This window comes from Oculina patagonica, chromosome 13, assembly GCF_052425735.1.
Source record: "Oculina patagonica isolate OP01 chromosome 13, crgOcupat, whole genome shotgun sequence".
NCBI classification, from domain to species: domain Eukaryota; kingdom Metazoa; phylum Cnidaria; class Anthozoa; order Scleractinia; family Oculinidae; genus Oculina; species Oculina patagonica.
Window position 1 is genome coordinate 19,223,267 of NC_135770.1, and position 19,263 is coordinate 19,242,529.

Consider the following 19,263-nt stretch of genomic DNA (forward strand, 5'->3'; position numbering starts at 1 on the left):
ACAGTTATAGTATATATAGATATAGTTAAAATATAAAGTAATTATTTATTCTTCTAACTTAAGTTGTAGTAAGAGGAACGACAAAATGAGTATTATATATAATATATATATATATATTTCTTCTTTCATTCCATCAGCGTTCTTTTGGTACACTAGTACTTTTACTTCTTTGTCGCTGAACTTCCAAAAGAAAGCTTTTTCAACGCTTTTTAAATTGTTATTTTTTGTCGTTTTTTTTTTTTTTTTTTAATGAACGAAATGATCCTCACAGTGTGTTATCAATTTAAGCAATTGCAATAGCTTAAATTGCTAACACACTGCAAGGATAATTTCATTCTTTTCATCATTTATCCGCCGTTCACATAAACGTTGTCGTCCCTAAACGTTGCTGGAAAAAGCACTCTTTTTTCACTGGACCTTGTTTTTTTTATAAAGATTTATTGTTAAAATGTACAAGATTTCTTTGGCGCATTGCTTATCACGAAATCCTGCTGATGTGCTAATTGACTTCCTCGAAATTGTTTTAATTTTAAAATTGTTAAAGCGAATTGTCAAGGTGCTAAGGTGTTACTGCACCTTTGTAGTAGTGAAGTGGCATGGTACGCTGCAGACTGAACGGTTGTTGCTTCATTACCATTGTATAAATTATGTTGCATAATATGTAAGGCAATTGCGTATGACTTGGTAGTTTTGACTTTGTAGTTTGAGGCATTCTGCGTTTATATGCTGTTTACCGACACTAGCACCTCAGTGCTGCCATTCAAAATGTATCATTAGAGCACAAACTATAAGCTATTTTTGGTGGAGTCATTCTGAAGTCATGGACAACGAGGCAGCACAATAATTATATAAAAACGATCCCAGAAATAGTACAAGAATTTTTTTTGATTTTTTTTTTTTTAATTTTCACACGATAAATCGTTTTAAAGGTATGATTCTTTATACAGTCTACTCTTACTATAACGGACAACTTCGGGACCACAATTTGGAGTCCGCAGTAAAGCAAGTCCGTAGTAGCGGGAGTTATTTTTAGTTTTACCGTATTACCGTATTTTTTAGTTTTTTTTATTTCTCATTATAACGGGTTGTCCGTAATAGCGAGGTGTCTTCAAGGCGGGAATTGACTCCAACTTAAAGCCTCCGCAAATCACAACGGTTATACAGGGATGATGGCGAGTGTTTATTATCTAAGTGTACGCCTGTAGCTGTGTTGCCATATTCCATAAACAATTTTAATGTCTTAATATACGTGTTATAAATATAAGTATATTATACTAAGAGATTTATCCTAAGCACCAAATGCCGTCATCCACTGTATATAAACGTTTGTTCTTCGGTTCTTTTTTTAATAAAATACATTATCATTCGATGCATTTTCCTCTTCCTTTTCATTGGCCGATAGCCCACCACGTGATCCGCAAATAGCTGCCTACCTATAATGGTCTGCTCGTGTGCATTAGCGTCTGACAGTGATTTTGTTGCAAACAACATTCTGCTCATGCGTAGTTGTGTTCACTTCCGAGAAATGGCAGCCCGTTTTCCACAGATGTAGAAGAGCAGTTGGATTTGTCTAGCTACTAGACAAAGAAGGCAATAAAAATTCCTGTTATATTTTTTTCGGCAATATCTGAAAGAAAGAGAATTGGATGAAGACCAGCTCGTATTAACGAAGGCGAAGTTACGCTGTCGTCTGCATTAACCCTATTCAGACCGGGGGGGGGGGGGGGGGCTTTTGAGGCCCGCGCTGAGTTTGACCTTTTACCTTATTACATGAAATTTTCGCGACACGTTAATTTCGCGATTTTGAGGTGCGCATATTTCGCGACACTTTAATTTCGCGATTTTGCGAAAATTTTGCATTTTGAATCACTTCAATTTAGCGTTTTTGAGTAAGACACAATTAAAATTTGCTTTGCAATATTATTTAACATGCCTTTGAATTAAATAAAACGACTTCATCAAAGGAACGATTACGCCAAAATTAACAAAAACGCAAGGGCGTGACTAAATCTCGACAATAGCAACAACAGATCTAGGGCAGTTCTCACAATGTCTACAGTAGGGTTGGTCAGGCTGGAATTGTACGTGCATGAATAATTGTTCTTGAGCCAATTGACAACAAAATCCATTTACATTGAAAATTTCTTCCGTCAGTGACACTAAACTCATTCCTTCGTGATTATTGACATTATGTGAGTCACTAAATTTTCGCGTCATGTTATGTTCGCGACACTTATTGTTCGCGTCACTTTAATTTCGCGAATTTTTTAGAATCGCGGAATTCGCGAAATTAACGTGTCGCGAAAATTTCATGTAATAAGGTATAACTTTTTTTATGACTTAACCAAACGCTGCCAAACTTTCTGACTTTTCCTAAAATTTATCTGGCAACAATTTGGTAGGGTTGGATGATGTGTCAGGAACTTGAAATCACCATGGCAACTTCATTTTGACAGGCATGTTTTCCCAAATTTGTAATTTTGCGTGTTTCTGTTAATGAACATCAACTTAAAGGGAATTGTTTTTACATTTTTACGGGTTTAAGGCACATTTTTATTTATTTTGAGTACTTTGCAGTGATTTTGGATGGTTTTCTGGCATTTTGGAAAAATTTTAAAATCCAAGATGGCGGATCCAAGATGGCGGCTGTTTTGACATCATGATGTAATTGTCACGTGATGTGACGTCACCATCCCACGTGACGTATACCAAAAGAAAGAGTTTCGGGCATACAATACATCCTGTAAGTTTTATGGTGACTGCTTAAATATTCTGGAAGTTACATAAGGGGAGCTTCCGAAGCTGGGTTTTCGCAATATACCGTGATTTGTCAGTGTCACGCAGATTTGATAATCTGCTCGCCACTGACAAATCACGATATTTTGTTCAATCTAGTCCAAAAATTAATAATTGTTAAACAAGTTTTATCTCCATTCGTGGTTATTTTTATGATTGAAATGTTGATATTTCACTCTCGCTTTAAGTCTTGGAAATGAAATGAGTACAGCCATTGTTTATCTATTGTCTCTTCACCACGAGGAGCGGGTTAAACATTTTTTTAATGTTTCCGAGCACACATATACATGCCATTTGTATAAATTTAAAGTAGTCGATTGTCTAACTTTGGGACTTGCGGTAATTATAACATTTCACTACTTACTGGTTACTGGTCGACATTGAAGTTTAGTAATAACCACTAAGCTTGTCAGAAATCTTGAAATATACTTGCCTAGTCCTAGGCCTCTATTTTCGTCGCGATCAACTCGTTTCGGGTCACGTGGTCCGAGCGAAAAAGTGAGGCCTAGACAAAAACCGGGAAAATGAGACATAATTATGTCTTAAGTTTGTCTCAAGTTCGATGAGCGCGAATCCAACTAAAGTCCGGCCGTAGCGGAACAATTTGGAGATGCTTTTGGACGGAAATATGGATAACTTTGAGTTAAATCTAACATTTACTGTATTTCATTTCACAAGTAGGAAAAGAGGATATCGTCAAGAAAACGAATATTTTGCGACGAATTTTAAGGTATGTCAGTTCGCTTATGCCGTTTGAAGTCATGTTAAGCTCTAGTAATAACCACCAAGCCAATCAAAATTCTGGAAATACATTTTCAATGCTCCGGCATGCATGTTCTTTAATGTGATTTTATTGAATAAACCGGGCCTAGTAATGCTGTCTGAAAATCTAGGGGGGGAGGGGAGGGGGGGGGGGGGTTGCTAGTTCAAGGGGAAAGCAAGACTGATATTTGTATTCTAAAATATTATATGGAAAAACGAGTTTTTTTTTTTTCCCCCCTCTTTCTTAATCTTCTAAGGTCGGTTATAATTTTTCCAGTCTAGAATCATGCTGTACTGAGAATCTCAGTCGCCAGTTAAAAGCGCCGCGCATCAACACAAATCATGATGAAGAACAACATATAAACTCTATAGTACGCACTGTATTTATATTTACATCGCTGCGTTTCAGTGATGTAACTATAAAACCTTCATATCAAGACATAAGTCTATGTTAAGTCTTTGTGCAAACAAAGGAAAATGTAAATTGTTTCACCCACAATCGAAAGAGCGCTCGATGCAAATACATGCAGAGCGGAATACTAGTTATAGAAGAGACTGTACGGACAGTCAGCTCGAGTTTCACGCACAAGGCGATCATCAGCCTGTGCAGTTAATGGTCGTCGAAAGAAAAATTGAACTACATCCATGGAGGGTAACGTTTTGAGCGATCCTGTTGGGATCCTCCATCTGGGACCAAATAGACCATAACCCGACCGATTTCTCGATGTGGTCGATTGCCATGCGAGCAAGCTCTTACAGAGGAAACCCGTCACGCTGTCATGTCTGTATGACAGAAAAGCTCTGCATCCTATCCGCTGACAGATCTACCCTCCTTAGTAAGAGATTTAAACTTTCATCACCAAATGCAGGCACAAAAACAATTTTTTGAGATTATCAGAGGCAGGATCGTGAAACTCGAGTAACTGTCCGTGCAGTCTGTTTATTGGTAAAGTCTTTATGTATAAATTTTAAGCAAAACCTGTTTTGTTATTTTTGTTTGCTTCAAATAAATAACCGACAAAAGGGAACACGAAAAAAAAAGCGAAACTGCATCAATCAGTATCAATACGTTCCAGGGTTTTGGCCTGTATACGAAACGAAGCCTCCTTACAATTTTAATTTTAATTTTAAATCGCAAATGTGCGACTCAAACCGCAAACTGAGATATCTTGTGACAAGCGCTACGAAATAGATCGAACATATTTACAAGGATATCTACAAAGGTCGAACGAATTTGGCTCCTCTGCTCTCTGTGCAATATGGGGAGCCCGCAGCCACGAGACGGCCGGCCAGAACACAACAGGAAAAGAAAAACCACAATACAGGGTTTGAAATAGGGTACCAAAACATGATGGACTTCTAACGCGCAGTGACAAATACATTTCTTACAGGACTAGTACTAAAGTCATCAAGTTTTATTATAATATCAATTAACATACGGAAAATTCGTTCCGAGAGGTTAATACAAAAAAATAGGTTAGAAAAAAGCCGAAATCCTATAAACTGAACTTTTACTCTGAACGCGGAAAACCCCTGTTCAATCTCATGCGATCGCTTGAACTAGTGGTGGCAGAACAAAATTAATAGTTCTCCTGTTACAGCAAAACTAAAAGATTGCGTAATTTCGATAATTTCTTTTTAATCAACCTTCAGCTTACCAAGGCCGGGATGAAGTGCACATAGTATTCTTTGCATCACGTTTCAGTGTGGAGTATTAAATCTTATCGATTTCCTGAGAATGTTTTGGTAGTAGGAACTGAAGATCTGTCAATGCGACTCCAGCGGATCTTCGAGTACTTAGGCCATTTTCTGGATTCATTGAATCAGTTTTGACCTTCCTGTGGCAGCAATGTTTGGTTTTTAATATAATTCGGGCTCATTAAAAGCCTAAACCACTGGTTTTGTCTTTTTTTTGTCCGCTTTTCTTTTCATACATCGAGCTTAGACAAAACATTTGACCGGCCGCCAAACACTTGTCTGAGTCATGTCGGGCGTCCATGGTGACAGGATCTATTTTAAGAAACTGTGTGCAGCTAAAAGATAAGTGTCATTCTGAATGACATTTTAACAAGATCACACATTAGACAATATAATAGCAGTTGGGAGCCAAAAAACTGAACAGCAAGCACGCTCCATGTCAACGGAAATGCAAAACATTTTGCAGTGTGAAAATTTCTTTCTACTTTCAGGATGCACGTGTACGTGCCGTACACATAGCAACTCAACTTACCCACAAACATCCAAACAATAAAAAAAAAAAAAAACAGCGTTTACGCACATGCGGTGCTTATATTTTGAAAGGTTAATCCTTTGACATTTCGGGTGTGTAATTACGATTGTGTTAAATTCGAAATGGCTACTCTACGTTTCTTATTGGCAAATAAAACAACGTTACTATTTATTATCCACTGACACGTACTTTTTTACGTGCGATTACGGGTGACAACATTTAGAGACAATGTTTGAACGACTTGCGTACGTGTACGCAAGTCGTTTATACATTGTCTCTTATTTATTTTTTATTTGTGTTTTTTCTTTTTTTTTTTTTTTTCACGCACGTAGACATTCCTGCGTCAGTGGAGGGTGGATTTCCACTACCGTGTGAGCTTTTACGTGCGTTCACCCAGGCTTGACCAAAGTCGATGATCGAAAATCAATCGATCCGTATGTTAGTTAACTGATATCGATTAATACGTTAGTTAATTGTTAAATGTTAGTTAATTGATATCGATTGGCACCGTCCAATCGATAGTCACAAATAAAATTTCTATGATTACATCAATTGGCATCGATTGCTATCGATTGACATTGATATCTCGCAGCATACATGAGATCCCCAGGATATAGATGAACGCAATCCTTAAACGACCGACCGCGAGCGGGATATATCTATTTACAGCTAGCTTTTAGTCAACAGATGCTCGCGAGGCCTTTTTTACGATTTCTGAAGATCGGGCTAAAGCTTAGAAAGGGAAGGTTACACTAAAATAAAATGCGTAGTCAAAGGCTACCATGTCTGCACCCTCGTTTCCAGGGTAACAAGGTTGCCAGTGCGACTTTAGTCTTCAGTGTACAATTTGGTGAGGCGTTTGGGTTTTAATTTTTAGAAATAATGGGCATCTACCTAGACTAAACCACTTATTTCCAAACAAATCAAATCAAATCGAATCGAATCAAATATAATCGAACTAAAAGACAATCGATGGAAATCGATGACAGTCGATAAAAATCGATGAAGATCGTCCATGTTAAAATTAGCAAAATTTTCCGTCATCAAATGGTCATCAATTAAAAAAAAAAATTCCACAAAAATCCCCTCCGTTTACTTATATTGATAGTCCGTCCCTAAAGGCCGGAATCCTGCTGAGAAAAACCGAGCATATATTGTACACTGGCGAATACAGGTAGGAATGATCAAGTAACGTATCGATGTAGGGGTGACAAATGATTACTGATTAGCATCGATTTTTATTGATTTATATCGATTATAATCGATTACAGGTTTTATCGATTGGTCAGGCCGGGGTTTACGTGAGTGAAAACATTTAGAGACAATGTATGAATGACTTCCGTACACGTCTACGCAAGTCGTTCATACACATTTACGCTTCAGCGGAAATCCAGCATAAAGGTGGATTTCTACTTTCGCGTTATTTTTTACGTGCGCTTACGTGCGTGTAAAAAAATACAGACAATGTATGAACGATTTGTGTGAGCGTATGCACAAGTCGTGCATACATTGTGTAAAAAAAATACGTGTGAGCGGAAATCCACCATAAGACTCGATGTAGATGTCGCAAACAGGAATTAAATGCACGTCAGAACCACTTGTCATTTGTTTTATAAAATTCCTGTCGTATTCCGTTCGAGCTTATTCTTTTTTAACCACACTGGGCTTACTTGACGGCATGAAACAGTGTACGAAGGGATAGTGAAATAAACGTTCCTGTTCACGATTATAAAATCATTTAAATGAAGACACAGTCTACATTGCTCTTTTGCATTAAAGGTAAGTCCAAAAAATATTTACGTTTAGAACCGCACAAGAGTCATAGACCCGGGCCAAACGTGAAACTTTACATGAGTCGAACCTAATGCAAAAATTATTTAGCAAAACCTATTGCTCCTTTGGGACCGGCTTCAGTCGTCCGTTTTAGAGAAGTGTCCGTCTTATAGAGAGTTATGTTACAGTAAAATGACCGATAAAGGGCAGAGACGGGACCAACACCAGGTGTCCGTCTTAAAGAGGTGTCCGTCTTATTGAGGTTTCCGTTAAGAGAGAGTTGTCTGTATATGAGTCAGCGTGCCTCCCGGCTGCTGATGTGATTGTTAAACAGGTTTGACCCACTTTACGTACAGATATATGTTTGAACTCATAACCATTCGGCCGTGCAACACTCTCCAGAAGCGTTAAATGGTCATTCTCCGACAAGACTTGTAGTTTAAAAATAGACGCCGAGTAACTAGGGTAAGACATTTGGTAAAAATTGAAAAGCGATCTATGGTTAAAAATTTGTTTAAAACAAACTTTCGACTACCATTCTGTAGTCTTAAACGAGTAATAAATAAAAAGCGCGAATGTTAAATGATATACTATAAAAAGTGTAAACAAGCAAAATTATAATAAAAACAATAAAAATGCTTGAGTGCGAGTAAAAATGCTAATGCGAAGTTCAAAATAAAATTGAATATTGTTTTGGTAATTATTTCGCATTATTGTCAGCACGGTTCGTAATCGCTGTGTGCCAGGATTCCAAAGTTTTTCTAACGCGAAAAATTCCTTTGTCAATCACGCGCGCACTGTCAAAGTCAATGGAATGGTCGTTCAACCAGGCATGTGATGCGATGTTAGAACCTTCTTTTAAGTTTTTTGTGTTTCCAATAATTATGTTCTTTCTTCCTTGTTTGTAAACATCATCCGGTCTCACCTATATAGCTCCAGGGACAGTCGCGGCGCATCACCGGGATCGTATAAACAACATTTGATTGTAGTTCCGTAATTTCTTAATTCGTATTGTCTTAAGGGGTGTTCAGTTAGGCCTTTGATGTACTGTAAAACTTAACTAGGGAGCCATAGTGTAAGGCTGAAGGATCAGCTCATCTAAAGACATTCTTACTACCAATTCTTCTGGAGATACCTGTGATTGCCGGAGGTGGTTTCTTCTTAAAGATGTTAGATATGACCGATTGTGGGTAGCTGTTCGATTTCAGAGCATCAGTGACGTGAATTAATTCTTTTCTGAATCGTGCTTCTAACCTCCTGAGTACCCCCGAGGGAAAAGCAAAATAATTAATTCAGGTCGCAGAATGCTCTGAAATCGGAAGTCGAAAGCTTGTTTCAACAGCTTTTTAACCAGAGATCGCTTTTCAATTTTTAATACCAAAGACTTGTAGTGCTATTTTTTGGCCTCTTAAAGGGATATTAAACTTAGAAAAATATAGAGATAATGACTAAGATCCTTGGTTAGCTAGTATCTGAAGGACTGGATTATCAGAATTATTGCGCGAAATAAAAAGCCGATTGACTAATTGATTGTACTTAATCACGTTGTTTTCCTTTTTAGTTTTAATAAGTTATGTGCAACTGACCAAGGCAGAACACAGTAAGTACATGTGCCATTTGTCCCCACTAATTTTCTTTCACGAATCTGTGGCTGTGGTGTATACTACGCTGCCACAGTTGCTATTGTTTGCATACCGCCAGTTTTAAGTCATATTTGAAGTCCATTTAGGGTATCTGTTCACAACTTATTGCTGTACACCTGTTTTACTGGATAAACAAACTGCAGTTGATATGTTGAAAGTTTAGCCCACCACGACAGTCATGTACATTTGCGGTGGCTGTTATTCAATGCTTATAATTATATACAGTACAGTTTATCTAGCCATTAAAAAACGGATCATTTTTATATTATACATCCTACTTTGTATATGTGGTTAGGTTGTAGCTTTGATAACGGATTATGCCCAGGATGGAGGCAAAGTGACCAGGATGTCTTTGATTGGACAAACCAGTATGGCTGGACACCTTCTCTCTCCGATACAGGACCATCATCTGACCATGGGGGCTATGGTGAGTTAGCTGTCCTGCTTCTTTTGTTGTGCTATGATGAACAGAAATGCATCGTTCTTTTCTCCTTGCGAAGACCTTTTTTTCTGCTGAAAGCCTTTTTAAGAATTAACGTTTTTTTAAGAATGTACCTTTTTGTAAGTTGTATGGATTCGTCTACTATCAAGCTTTATTACTGTATTACGTATGTAAAGACATGGGATAAGATAGTTATGCAATGCTTTCTCGTGGCATACCGTACATATTCCACTTTTGACTTGATTTTTCTTATACACACTCGCCTTTAATTAAAGGCTCGTGTTTATACTGAACAAATAAGTCACTCATGGGATTTTTCGCGGTATGCTACTCGAAAACGTTGCATAATTAGTATATATACTTCTTATTCGTATATTAGTTTCTGTACTTGTCGAGTCACCAACTCTCTTAGTTGTGTATACTGAACAAATAAGTCACTCGTGGGATTTTTCGCGGTATGCCACTCGAAGACGTTGCATAATTAGTATATATACTTCTTATTCGTATATTAGTTTCTGTACTTGTCGAGTCACCAACTCTTGCGTGAGCACCGTATGCGCGCACCTTTCATGAAGTAATCAATAATTTTAGTTGTTGTTTGAGGTTTGTCAAGCGTGTTTTATTAAACATTTAAACTCACAGATATAATGAAATCATAAACATGTATTATAGAGCCATAACCGTGCCTCGGTCATTTGAGAAAATGAAGCAAGGAATCGCCTACAGCGATTCTCTCGAGTCTTCCATGTTTTTTTGCTAAAACGTGTGTTTGTCTGGTTAGTCTTTGCTGTTTCAGTATGTATCAGCTGTTTATGATTTCCTTGTAGGAAGGTACATGTATATCGAGACATCCTCACCTCAGCGGTTTGGAGATAACGCCAAATTGGAGTATTCAGTGCCGAGCTCTGACATTGGAAAGTTATCTTGCTTGACGTTTTATTACCATATGTATGGTATTAGAGTTAATACCCTCAATGTCTTAAATGGAAAAACTAAAGTGTTCACAAAATCAGGAAACCAAGGCGATAAATGGTTTAATGCCAAGATAACCGTGACTTTGCAGGGCAAAGTAAGTTGTATCAATACACTATGCCAGTATTGACCTTGATATATTTCATTAAATACTCATTCGATATAAATATATTTTAAAGATTAATCTTGCTTTTCTTAATATAAGATGATTTCTAATTATTATTTTTTTGTTATATTATTATCGTTATAATTTACATGTGCTCTAGTAGTAGGCAGCTTGTGTTAAATAATAGACAGACAGACAGAAAGACAGAAAGACGGAAAGACAGAAAGACGGAAAGACGGACGGACGGACGGACGGACTGATGGCATGGGTGGATGGATGGAGGGTTGGATGGTTGGATGGATAGTTGGCTAATTGGATGTTTGGATGGTTTGACGGACGGACTAAGGGCCGAATCGCACTAGCGGACAAGTTTTAAATTTCATATCATTTTTTACAAAAACAAAATTGTCGCGACAAGTCAGAGACATTTTGAAGAAAACAAAAGGTGTAATTATTAGTACAATAGCTCTGCACGTGCTTCTGCCATCCCTGTACATTTCTCAGCACGGTCGTCTTGGGCAAACATCAAATATGCAGTACAACGCGGTAAAAAAATCTAAAGCAATTCGCATTTAAAGTACACGTGTTCTCATGCAGTGATAATGAGTCGTCTTAAGATAACTTTTTCTTTTTTCATTCTTACATTTGGCCGAAACACTTCACTTATAAATAAGCTTTGCCTCCCGCGAAAAGATTTTGCGGCTGGATTATGATAGTGAGAGCCACATCATGGTGTATACTATCCCAACAACTTTTGAGTGCGTGTTGTTTTTCGGTGCAATTTGGACCAAACACAATAGCCAATCAACAACATATTGTTATCTGGCATTACGAGGGGCATGGGAATGCGACTTGTCATAAGTTGTCCTGCCTTGAGGCAGGACTTCGGCCCCTTTGATGATTTGTCCATTTTGACAAAATTTGCCCTTGTCCAACAAGTCGTTCGCACTTGTGTTTGCAATTGTTTGACAACATCTATCGCGCGTGCAACGCGGACCAATCATAAGACAACTGCTTCTTTGTTTCCCTGAAATGTTGGACAAGTTCTAGGTCTCAAAAAACGCACTCGCACTTGTTTTCTGTAACAAGTGACACGTTAATGATGAAATATACCAATTGTTACAAAATTTGTCCGCTAGTGCGATTCGGCCCTAACAGACAATTTGTTTTTCTTTTATTTTCCAGGTGACATTTGAAGGAGTTGTGGGATCGTCTTTTAGTGACATTGCCATTGACGATGTCTCTATTGACTCCGGAATCTGTCAAGGTACATCCAGAACTATGCTCACGTTGTCTCCCACGTGCATGTTTGATACATCTTGGTATTGTATTATACTTTCTGTCATTTTTTGATTTTGATGAAGAAAAAGAGAGACAATTTTAGCACAAGTATTCCAACGTCAGCTCATATATTCTCTTGATGAAAGTGCCATAGCCCAAATATTCTCGGTTATGCATCACACGTTGCGTTCCTAAATTTATTTGCATGGAATGCAAACTAAAAACGTTCGTAATCTTTCATCAAAAGTCATTTTTATTGTGCAATAAAGTGTGTCAACACTCACTCAAATCGTCTTTGCACTAAATGACTGGAACCTAGAAGCTAAGTAAAGGTTTGGTTGTTAATATTATTTGAGTCTCTTTATGTTTAATTATTAGATTGGTCACGTGCATTATTTTCCTTTAGGTTGCACTCAGAAAGTAAACCAATCATTTGGAAGACTGGATATCAGACACACTAGTAAATTCGATCCATACTGTACCTGGATAATTGAACGGAATTCAGAAGCAATGGCAGTGACCATTGTTTCTATCAGCCAAGTATACTTTCACTCCCGCAGGTATGTTTTTGCTGCGTTCATTGTTATTGTTGTCATTAAACTTATTCCAATTCTGATCTTAAAGAAATGCTTTTAAGAAAAGAAAGTCCAGCATAAAGTCCCTTCGAAATTGCAATTTACGCCATTCCGACTCCACAACACACAAATAAATAGACTGGCAAATAAGAATTTTTTTAAAGGCAATAACCTTCGTTGAAATCCCAGTATTTGAAAAAATATACCAACGAGGAAAGCGTGAAATATAAATTATACGCAATGATAAACTTTTCTTGGGGTTCTGTATGAATGAAACAAAATGGCTAAGAACAGTAAAATGGTATTGTATCCGCATTCTCCTTTGATATGCTCAGTTCCATTTCACTGGCCGTATAAACCGTCTAATGTAAATAATTCATCTAGATAGATACGAGACGCACAAAAACTCGTGCATTGACAATTAAAGCCCTTGCGAGAGAGACCAAGTCTTGCAATATTCCCGATTCGCGCAAAAAGGAACCTAGAAATCAATCTTCTGATGCAAACATAAATGATAAAGAAATTCAAACTATATATTTTGCATCCACTTTAGTTCGAATATCACGCCAGCTAAACATGTAAAAGCGGCGATCAAACAACCGTAAGGAAAAGAAAATGGAAACAGTGCGTATGCTCGGCTTTTACGTGCTTTTATAAGCGCCGACCAATTATGGGTAAATGTACCAGTCGTCATCTATTTCGAACTGTAGATTCCAAGCACTAACTTTCGTTGTAGTTTTGCAGAAAACGGATAAAAAGTAATAAACCATGATTTATAACTGTCGTTGTGTTTAGTTAACCTTCCCATTGCCGTCGTGTTGTTTCCTTACAATGCGGTTACAAAGTTTATAGTTAAGCGGTTACACAGTTCCGTTAAGTTTTAGCTTGTATTTTCACTTATGTGTTTTTGGCGTCCGCAAGACACAAACAGTTGATTAAGGTCTCATGGCGCTTCTAGTACAACCGAACAATTCCTGATATGCACAATCCAAATAGCCACTATGCAAATAGTTTACGTCAGCTTAAAGCTTCTTTCACCCCTAAGCCTCTTGGTGATGAGAGAAGGATGAAAATATACCTACATGAAAGAAGAATGAAGATGCGCAAGTTTTGAAGAATTCCATGTCAAAGAGGTTCTGGCTTTAAGCAATTATTAAGCAATTTAAGTAATTAAGCATTGTCTCATATTGATTATCATAATGTAATCTGAAACAAAAGGAAGTTTTTACACACCAAAGATAGAATTTAACCACAACATGCACAACACCAAATTACCGATACTGTCGCAGCAAAACACAACACTTGCATGAAGTTTGTTAGCTTTGAAGATGTTTGAAGTGAAGTCATTTTAAAGGATCATATCGACTTCTTGTAGCCTTGAAGTTCTGCGGATCCGCCAAAAAAGACTAAACTGCAGTCCGTCCAATTCATTTTCGCTAGCTGGCTGAAATTGTACTAGACGGTAATCCCTCTAAAAGGTATATAAATACTGACTGAAGTCTTTCATATTGTCCTGCAGCGAGTACGTCAAAATGTATGACGCAAATGAGACAGAAGTCTTTGCACTTCTTGGATTGGATTCTTCCTTTAACAAGAGCTTTCAAGAAGTTCCATTTGGAAAATCCAAAAATACCACAATACAAGTATATCTTGTGTCCAACTGGAGCTATGTCAAACTTGATTACGCCACGTTGGAACAAGGCCTAGATTCAGGTAAGGAAAAGGAGGAACTGAAATATTTTAAACTTTTTTTTATTACTGGATATAAGTAAATGGGGCAACTTACCACAAAAATGCTAAGAAATGCAAGAAACCACACCGAAAACCATGCTGCAAGACCTTAAACAGGCAGAATTTGTTCACAGATACGCACTACTTGTCTCCTTCAAATTAGATAAGTAATTTTGTAGCTAGGGAAAAGATTCCTCAAAACTGACGCACAACACGAAACAAGATTGTGACAATTTCATATCAGGTCCAAAACGCTCAACTAAAGTGACCGATCGCTTAATAGGGAAGGAGTGAAAACAAATTCTGCTTATACTTAAAATTTTCACATTAAAGCTAACCTGTTACACTTAGACGTAGGCTCCTTGAGCCCTTTTATTCTAACTGGATTTACTTTGACATACTGCAGCTTCCTTTATGGCCGACTGGAACGTGTCCGTTATAAACACAACCACGAAAAGCATCGGGATAAGTTGGAGCAACCCGACCAATCTACTTAATAGAGAAGTGCGTTTTTACGTTGCCCTTGCCAGAAAAGCTAACAGCAGCAGCTTTTCAGCTGGCAAAATAGTGCCTGCAAATACAACAACAGTTGAGATAACGTACCTTCATGCTTACACAGAGTACATTGTTAGTGTCGTGATTGTAAATGGCAATGGCACTCAGTTGAAAAGTCAAAATGTATTGGCAATGACCGAGGAAGGGGGTGAGTAACAGTACAAAACAAATCATGTAAACAACTACATATGTCTACTTTGAGCTCAAAAATATACAAACACTTGACTGTCCTTCCAGTGACGAAAAGCAGCATTTCTAAATCGTAATTAAATGAGTTTTACAACACTTGCCTAAAACTTTTTAATTCTAGTAATTGATCGATTGAAATGTTGTAAAATCTTAATTTAAATGGTCATAAATTATTTGATATTTTGTGCATATGAAAACGAAAATGGTAGTGCAGGAAGAGTATGGTTTCCAATCGATATATTGTCCGGATTATTATTTTGGTTAAAAAATGAGTATAATAACTTATCTCTTATCTCTTTTCCGTAATGATGACAATGAAAGTTTTTACCTTTCATTTGCATTATATTAGACTTGTAAAACACTAAAGTTCAGCAAAATTCTTAAAGTTGTAGGAAGAGCATGCCCTTAATATTTTAGATATACCATAGCAAAATTTTATTTAAAGTTGCGTGGATACTATTTAATTTCTTTATTTGAATAAAAGGAAAAAAAAAACATAGCAGCAGAAGAAGTTACACTAAAACTTTGATTTAATACTGCTTTATTCTTTCTTTTTTTCAGTTCCCAGTGGAGCACCTTCTGGCCTGCAAGTGAAAAGCGTTGAATTTACATCCAGCCTCCTAGTGCAGTGGAACCCGCTTTCCCAGTACTACGCCAATGGCAAGCTGTTAGGGTACACGATCTACTACAAAGAAAACGACCACTTTTCTCCATTTAAAAGCGTCAACACCAGTAGTCCCTTCCCTACGCGTTTTATATTAGAAGGTCTTTATCCAGGGCAGCCTTTCATTGTCATGGTGGCGGCTTTAACGTCCAAGGGAGTAGGACCAATGTCGGAAGATTATTACGCGACCACAGGTAGGTTATTGTTGTTATTCTTTTTTGTTAATAAGAAAATTACTTGTTTTCATTATTATTATCATTATTATTGTAATTATTATTATTATTATCATTATCATTATTATTATTATTATTATTATTATTATTATTATTATTATTATTATTAATTCTTATAATAATCATTTCATTCTTAATCTTTTTATCCACGTGTTTACCTTTTTTTAATATGTGAAATAAAGTTTCTTTTTGAAATAAAATGATCTTTTTTTATGAAATTAAAACGCGGCCATATTAATTTGTCACGACAGTAGGCATGTACAGTGTAGGCAGAAAGGGAGTGAGGTAAGTATAGGTAAGTAGGTAGGTAGGTAGGTAGGTAGGTAGGTAGGTAGGTAGGTAGGTAGGTAGGTAGGTAGGTAGGCAGGCAGGCAGGCAGGTAGGTAGGTAGGTAGGTAGGTAGGTAGGTAGGTAGGTAGGTAGGTAGGTAGGTAGGTAGGTAGGTAGGTAGGTAGGTAGGTAGGTAGGTAGGTAGGTAAGTAGGTAGATGGGATAAGTGATTTTTTTTCGTTCTGTCAGTATTAAATTTATTCTCTTGCTTTATCTTAAAGGCTGCTCCATCAATTTAAAAGAACCCTTTGGCGAAATAGACTTTAAAGCGACAAATACAGGTTATATGTCTAAAAGCCGATGCAACTGGACACTTCAGAATGTTCTTTCACACGAAGCTGTTGCGTTGATCTTCGTACAAGTAATACATAATAATTGCGGGTAAGGTAAACGGATCCAATACATCTTCTACTTGGATTTGTAACTTTATTGAGAGCCAGTTGAAACAACAGCAGGTTTAAATTGGGACCCTAAGATCAGTTCTATTGGTTCCAATAATCATTACTCTCGTTTTAAAGTTGCATTAAGGTTCTGTGCAAATATTTATTGTAATCCTAATACTAAGCCTATGCAACCTTAAATGACGGTTAAGCTTTGAGCTTTACACTGCAAACTGCGTACTAAAATTGGGTTTTAGTCTAAACGGTTACATAAATGGCTCATTTCTTAGTGTAGGGTTACCTTTAATAAAAGTATTAGGGCTGAGAATAACATTTAGGGATTAAGCCGTGTCCACATTAAACCCAAAACATGTTTAAAATTAAAATGTTTCAACGAAACACGTTTTACCTAAACATGTTTGTTATTGCATTGGTCACATTAGGTGTCAGTTTCAAACAGGTCTCATGCCTGGTGTTTAATGTATGTTGTGTTGTTTTACAATTAATTATAGGTGAGCACAACAATAAAAAAAACCTACTAATTGCGATGTTTTTGACAATTTTACGAAGATTTCCGACAATTTCACGAAGATTTCCAAAGATTTTCAAAATGTTTTCGAATGTTTTCCGAACTTTTCCGAAAAATTTTCGAAAAATGATTAAAATGATTAAATGATTAACTTTGACTCATGTAGCATTGAAACAGTGCAAAGTCTGTGAGATGATTGGTCAAAAAATATATCAAACAAGTGTGGATATCATTTTTATCCAAACACGTGTGATACTATTTTTATTGGTTTTGCTACCACTCGCTGCAGTTTATATAATAATTAACCATCATTCCACGAGCGCGCGTTGGATATCGGCGGCTATATCAATATTGATTAGGAAAATCTTTTAGTACAGACTTGTACAAGTTTTACCAATGAACAAATCGAGCTCATTGCGATCAAAGATACCCTATTTTGGACCTTCTGACGCAAATAACTCTAGAACTACTCGGTGAAATGTCTTGTTTTTTAAAATTTTCATCTCACCGACAAAATGAAGATTTTTTGCAAATTGAAAAAATATGTAGGTAGCATTCGCACCTACGTTATTTTTTTCATAAATTTATGGTGGCTGGAAACCCCACCTACAGAATTTTTAAAATATGTAAAAAACAAAAACTTTCACCGTTTAGTTTTTAAGTTATTAGCCTAAAACGGTAAAAAAATAAGGTATCTTTGACCAGTTTTGTCGTTGCCATGGCAACGATTTTTAACATCACGGTGACTTGAGCTTGATTACTGGTAAAACCTTTACAAAGTTGTACTATTTTAACCACAACATTATTGGTGTGGCTGCAATAGAATGTCAAAGACGGGAAAATTTAAACAAACACGAGCCACCATGAAAAAGTGCGACTGTACCCTCAGTCATACAAGGAGGGATGAGGGGGTGGAGGCATGCCCCATCCCCCCCCCCCTCATAAGGGTTTCTTTGGAAAAAGAGGATTTACTCTAAAATGCTAAAGCTTTCAGTGGCTGTTTATACTTCCCTTGCGGAAATTGTGGTATGCTACCATGTGGCCATGATATTAGACGTTGCCATGGCAACGTCATAATTACAGGAAGGTCTGGCCAAAAATCGTCAATATTAACATTTTTCTTTATTTTTTCGATTTTTCTGAAACAGAGTTGTGAGATTTGTTTATTTTTACATCCCATGAACATTGTGGCACGATTTTTCATCAAATTGTGTTATTTTCTGACTTGTGTTTTGTGTACGATCAAGACCAAAACATGCGAACTAAACAAAGAACTTAGTCAAGCTATTCACTATGCCCTTAGCAGAAATTCAATAGCTACTGCACACACTCGGTTGCCCAACATCGCTATGACGCATTTTGGAGTCGTTAAACAAAGGAAGTCCCCCTCTGGCCCACACTGATAAAAATTATATTATTTTATTATTATTATTTTTCTTATAGATATGGTCACCATTTCTGGGACTATGTCACAATAACAGATGGAAATTCCGCTGACGTTCTCTCTCACCGAGGCTGTACTGCAACGTTTTCTCCAGAAATTCTCGCGGATGTTAATTTTGGTATCTCAAATAATATTTCCATTCGAGTATCTACAACGGCTTCAAGCAGCATTATCAAAATGAAGTTCGGCATTTTGAAGAAGGATCTCATGTCAGGTATGTTAGCAAAAACTACTACTACCACTAGCACAAGTATTACTTCTACTACCACTGCTACGACTGCTGCTGCTGCTGTTGCTGCTGCTGTTACTACCACTTCCACTACCACTACCACTACCATCACCACCACCACCACCACCACTACCACTACCACTACCACTACCACTACCACTACCACTACCACTACCACTACCACTACCACTACCACTACCACTAACACTAACACTACCACTACCACTACCACTAACACTACCACCACCACCACCACCACTACCACTAACACTACCACTACCATTACCACTACCACTACCACTACCACTACCACTACCACTACCACTTCCACTATCACTATCACTACCACTACCACTACCACTACCACTTACACCACCACCACCACCACCACCACTACCA

At 37.3% G+C, this 19,263-nt stretch overlaps 1 protein-coding gene across 1 annotated transcript in view; it reads left to right on the forward strand.

Moving 5' to 3' along the window:
* The first annotated feature begins 7,075 nt into the window (after positions 1-7,075).
* The window catches only part of LOC144634531 (uncharacterized), a 58,117-nt gene continuing 45,929 nt past the window's right edge, over positions 7,076-19,263 (forward strand). The window contains 11 exon segments of the mRNA XM_078493506.1: positions 7,076-7,567; positions 9,123-9,161; positions 9,500-9,631; positions 10,474-10,715; positions 11,910-11,991; positions 12,412-12,565; positions 14,100-14,293; positions 14,718-15,014; positions 15,617-15,913; positions 16,504-16,663; positions 18,635-18,849. Of these exon segments, the coding sequence (XP_078349632.1) occupies positions 7,531-7,567; positions 9,123-9,161; positions 9,500-9,631; positions 10,474-10,715; positions 11,910-11,991; positions 12,412-12,565; positions 14,100-14,293; positions 14,718-15,014; positions 15,617-15,913; positions 16,504-16,663; positions 18,635-18,849 (1,849 nt within the window). The 5' untranslated portion in view covers positions 7,076-7,530.